The sequence below is a fragment of the Oratosquilla oratoria genome, chromosome 5 (assembly GCF_046742065.1).
Source record: "Oratosquilla oratoria isolate Oo_2021 chromosome 5, ASM4674206v1, whole genome shotgun sequence".
NCBI lineage: Eukaryota > Metazoa > Arthropoda > Malacostraca > Stomatopoda > Squillidae > Oratosquilla > Oratosquilla oratoria.
In genome coordinates this window covers 31,493,760-31,498,880 of record NC_134781.1, presented here as the reverse complement: position 1 = coordinate 31,498,880, position 5,121 = coordinate 31,493,760, and the positions used below count along the sequence as shown (strand labels likewise).

At 36.8% G+C, this 5,121-nt stretch overlaps 1 protein-coding gene across 2 annotated transcripts; it reads right to left on the bottom strand.

Annotated features, from left to right (window-relative positions):
- Window positions 1-580: 580 nt before the first annotated feature.
- LOC143025442 (isoamyl acetate-hydrolyzing esterase 1 homolog) lies at window positions 581-4,630 on the bottom strand. 2 transcript variants are annotated; one of them, XM_076185112.1, is made up of 5 exons: window positions 4,522-4,630; window positions 3,424-3,479; window positions 2,872-3,082; window positions 1,520-1,717; window positions 581-1,136 (listed from the first exon to the last, which is right to left on the bottom strand). In XM_076185112.1, exons 1-5 carry the CDS (start codon window positions 4,576-4,578, stop codon window positions 945-947), a joined length of 714 nt encoding a protein of 237 aa, XP_076041227.1. In that variant the 5' UTR covers window positions 4,579-4,630; the 3' UTR covers window positions 581-944. The 2 variants fall into 2 exon arrangements, with proteins under 2 accessions (XP_076041227.1, XP_076041228.1); XM_076185113.1 differs by lacking the exon at window positions 4,522-4,630 and adding an exon at window positions 3,852-3,952.
- Between the last annotated feature and the right edge of the window lie 491 nt (window positions 4,631-5,121).

Here is a 5,121-nt window from a genome sequence, read left to right as displayed (position 1 = left end):
ATGAAGAAATGGTGAAGAAAATACTAGTCACACTAATAAGACCAAGACTGGTGTATGCAGCAACACTATGGACTAAAAAGAATATATAGAAAATTGAAAGAATCCAAAGAGCAATTATGAAGATGGCCCCAACACTTTCAAAACTGTCATATGAGGAGAGATTGTCATAGCTGGAATCACCAACTCTGGAACAAAAAAGAGAAAGAGGTGACCTATTGACCATCTATAGAATCATGAGAGGCATGGAAGTCCTTGATAGAGAAGACTTACTAAATTGGGTTACAAGAAATACAAGAGGACATGAAAAGAAATTCAAAAAGGACAGTTATAGAAGGGGCCTGAAAAAGAATAGCTTTCCACACAGAGTGGTGGAAGTCTAGAACAAATTGGATGAAACAATAGTGTGTGCAAAAACCATACATGAATTCAAGAGCAAACTAGATTCTGCAAGATACAAAGACGGGACACCACGAACATAGCTCCCTTTCCCGTATGATACAAGTAGGTAAATACAACTAGGTAAATATACACACACACACTAGAAATTTCTTAATTGAGGGATCTTTAGTGAAACAAATGGTAAATGTTAAATAAAAAAGAATAAAATTTATTTCAATTCAACCATTGTAAATCTTAGACCCAAGTATATAAGGTTTTGCTGGAATTGATAACAGACCAAGATCCCAAGCTATACCCAATTTAACAATATGGCTATTTGTAAATTCTGATTCTGGGCAAAGTCAGACAATTCCATTCAGAGGAAGTAAACTCTGGTCTAAGTGATATCAACACTCTTCCAGATTATATCCACCTCCACCTAAACTGCATAAAAGCATCTGCCATTACCCGCAACAAAATTCTACAGAGTACTTCGTGGCCCTTTAGCAGAATAAAACTTTCCGTCAGCAGCCAGAACATAATCTGTATGTTTAAAAGTCCAGGCCCTAATCATCTTTACAGAATTTCTTAAAAGATTCCTTCGGGTTGGAGCAGTTCACATCATTCCAATACGGGAGGAGGAAGCGGCATTCATTGGCCAATCTCTCCTCAAGAAGAGGGATCAGCAGCATGGCAAGAAGCTTGGAGCCCTTGGCAGACAGATGCAATCCATCACATAGGTGTTCCTTCCAGTCAGGCTGGTTCAACAAAACAAAAAATTTGTTGGATGTTGTACAAACTGATTACATGAAATATGATTAAATACATTCATCAACAGCAGCCATCAGCATTATTTACCACTAAATTGTAATTAATTTAGCTTCTGACCCAGGGCAGTGGACAGGATGCAGGGATGACCCGTCATCCAGGAAGTGCCAAGACAAGAGGGAGTGGAGTGTGTAGGGGGTGGAGTGGGTGGGAGTAGTTTCTATGCCTTTTTCTTTTTGGCTACCTCCCGTGTAAGGGGGAAAAAAGCCTTTGGTATATGTATGGTATATGTAAGTAAATAAATACAAACTGGAGGTGAAAAAATATGGTATGAGGTTACAATAATTTCAAAATAATTAACTTTGCTACTAACCATTTCGCTCATGGCTGAGTAGAGGTCCACACAGGGCAGATCACTGGATTCTGCAAGTGCACTGCATGCCTGTGCATATTCCTTGGTGAGTTCCTCATTCTTGGTGTATATCCTTTTGGATACCAAACAGTCTGATGACCAAGTCTTTCCATCTAACATTGGTGGTGTAATCAACACAACATGTTTTACACCTCCATCCTTTGGAAATATAAAAACACAACAGTGAAGGAAGCTACAAGATATCATAAGGCCTACACTAGGCAGCTCCATATCCATTACCAACTACCATCCCCATCCATAAAGTTATCTAACCTTCCCTTAAAACAACTGATAGTTACAGTGCTCACTACATGGTTACTAAGTCTATTCCATTCATTAACCACTCTATTGGTAAAATAGTTCTTGCCAATTTCATTCTTAAATCTAAATTTGTCCAATATGATAAAAAATATAATATAGAATACCTACATCTGAAACCAAAGTCCTTCCCATTAAGAATGACAGACACACAATTATATACAACACCTCTTGAGCCCTCCCACCCCTCATACCATATCACACAATGAAAGCCCATTGAATGAAAAAAGAGGACCTACATATTTATAATAACCTGTCCCCAATATCCCCACAATATGTCCATAAAAGATAGACAAACACATATAACAAAGTGACCACTCCATGACAGATCTCCAAGTTCTATATTTTACCAGGCTCCCTAAGAAATTAAATCAACTGTTAAATCACACCTGAGACGTAAGAATCCCACTGGCACAACTGCACTCAGGTCACCACCCAGCATAAAATAGTACCTATACAGAACTGGCCTGGCTATAGACTCCAATTGCCCCAGATGCACCCACCACAAAAAAAAAAAAAAAAACACAAAACACCTCATTCTACACTGTCCATTGGCAGACAACAACAAAATTATTCTCTGATCTATGGATTGAACCAGAGGTCATAGCCAGTTAAATGATAACCATGGTTCTGCAAGAGACATCTGAGGCACTATATTAATTGATTACCCTCCTCTCATACACCCTTCTAAACTCAGTCACCAACTGCTTCAATTTCTCATTATCAGCCACATGTGCAGTGTTATCTGCAAACAACAAGTGTCTCACCTTCTACTTGCATGTTACTCCACCCTCACTCATCAACTCCAAACCTCTACCTAGCATTCTTGCATTTACCTTCCTTACCACCCCATCCATATTTACATTGAACTACTAAGGCAACATCACACAATCCTGGTGCAATTTTACATTCACACTGATCTATGTGCCCTCTTCTTCTGAATAAAAAAGGAAAAAATTACTTTAATTGAAAATTGTAGGAATTGTTTCCCTTACCTTGAAATACTTCACAATCTCTTTAAGATTGCTGATGTATTCCTCAAGTTCAACACGCTGCTGTGTGTTGGCTTCTAGGCTGGCATCATTTGATCCCAAAAGAACAGTGGCTGCTACAACATCTTTTAAATCAGGAGCAATAAATGGCAGCATGTCTCTACACATGCGCGTATTGTAGCCTGAAAACCCTCTATTCACAACATCTGCTCTCCTGAGGAATATAAAAGCTGAAATTTAGATTTCTGGAATAAGTCATATCAGTATGTGAAAAATGAAGTAACCTGATATATAGTATCTGAATGTTACTTCTGCCTGAAATAAAAGGAATATAACAATATGCTTAAATAAGTAGCGTTTGTCACATAAAGAGATAAATGCAACAATAACTAGGCATTTTTCTTTTTAATCATGGTTTCTGATCTAGAAATACTACAATCACTATAAATTTCAGTTAACCTAATGACTACCTATGTAATAAAAATATTTTTGTTACTCAAAAAGATCTATATGCTTCTATTATTTCAACAACTGTGAATTAAGTTCAATACAAACCTTTGAAATGTATCTGCTAACAGAGTTCCCCAACATCCCTCACTACTAAATGAATACTGTAAGAAAAGAAGAGAGCACCATTCTATAGCAAAACTGCAGATGACTGAGGAGAGGGGTTGAATTGGTCCCATTAGTGTTATTTTGAAAGTGTTGGCAAAGTGAATAACAAGTTATTTCATTCTGACCATACTTTTCAGTATTCCAAAGACAAAAAAAAAAAAAGTTGAAAAATTGGAAATACATTTTGTGGCATTACACTACAGGGCATATAAACTGGAATATATATAGTTGAAAGACACAAGAAGGTTTTCAACACAAAGCATTCTAAAGCTTCTTCTTAAAGGGATTCATCAAAGGCAGTACTGTACTGACTACTGTGGACCAGCAGGGTTCCAGTAAATGAAACTGAATTTAACAATTATCATTACCATAGGCTTTTCTCCAATTGTTTAGGCTCTTGTTGATTCTACTGACTTAACGCATCTGTATCCATAGCTGTGGCAAGGCTAGTAAGGGTTGTAATCTATTTGATATGATGACAGTATAGTCACTTAAAAAAATATCACTATCACTGTGTAAACAAAATGCACTCAATCAGTAAGTCTGGCAACATACTGTAAATCCTTGCCAGAGTACTTGGCAATAAATTTCTTATCCTAGCTTTGGATAGCACAAGATACCGTACACTAACCTAACCATAGGACCCTGAAAAAAAAAAAATTAGAAATGACGACAATGGCCAGAATGTCCCAACTGAGGATCACAAGCTGCTACAGACAGTCTGCAAAGTCCAAGGGATCTGCGATCATAACCGTATTGTAAATTAAATGTACTCGTGTGGGAGCATTATGATATAAGAATCCCTAAGAACAATATATTTGGATCTAGAACTTTAGGGGTTCTCATAATATATTTCAAGACCTCTGGGGGCCACAAACTACAACAAAGGCTATGATCTAGGTAATAGCAGTGTCCTCATTTACTACCGACTTCTACTCCCTAGTTCCCAATCATTTTCCGTCAATATAATAAGTTAGCTTTAATGGTACTTATACTGTGTTATCTCTTGATTTGCTCTTCCTCTATCATATTATGTACCTGAGTTATTGAATCACCAAATAATAATATTCTTGGCCAAATTACTCTGCCAGCCATTTCTTTCCGAATACTACCTGCCTATGTATGACAAGTACGCTCGTGTTTGTTTACATTGTAATTTTATAGTGTTCGCTCCTAAGAACAAAATTTTCGATTTCCACAAAAATATTAGCTCCATTAGGTGTTGCCAGGCATATTTAAGAGATATTAAATAGAAAAAATAAAGCATTAGACAAATGTAAAAGTACACTATATAGTAAAACATTGTTTATGAATGTATAAAGTACTATTTGTCAGTGGTAGGGAAATGATGCAAGTTTGTCATGAAGGAATTTAATAGATCATGAAGTAATCTTCATTGGAGATGATAGATTGAAGCGTAGGGCCAGATTTGACACAATCGTTCAAATATCCTTAAAACCGGTCAAGAGAAGAGCAGAACGGATTGATGGTAGAAATGAAAAGTTAGAAATATCATTTTTTGAGGGGAGATGAGGGCAGGGTTGCCAACCGTCCTTTATTTCATAAGACAATCCTTTATTCAACTCTGCTTGTCCTTGTCCTTTATTGAAATTTGAAATGACACTATTTGTCCTTTAT

What these genes read in the sequence shown, in the direction of transcription:
- LOC143025442 (XM_076185112.1), bottom strand. Translation starts at nt 4,578, where the DNA reads ATGGCTGGCAGAGTAATTTGGCCAAGAATATTATTATTTGGTGATTCA. An exon ending in TTGGTGATTCAATAACTCAG is followed by an intron (nt 3,480 to 4,521) that starts GTACATAATATG and finishes CTTTTCTTACAG; the next exon opens with TATTCATTTAGTAGTGAGGG. An exon ending in ACTCAGCCATGAGCGAAATG is followed by an intron (nt 1,137 to 1,519) that starts GTTAGTAGCAAA and finishes TTGTTGAACCAG; the next exon opens with CCTGACTGGAAGGAACACCT.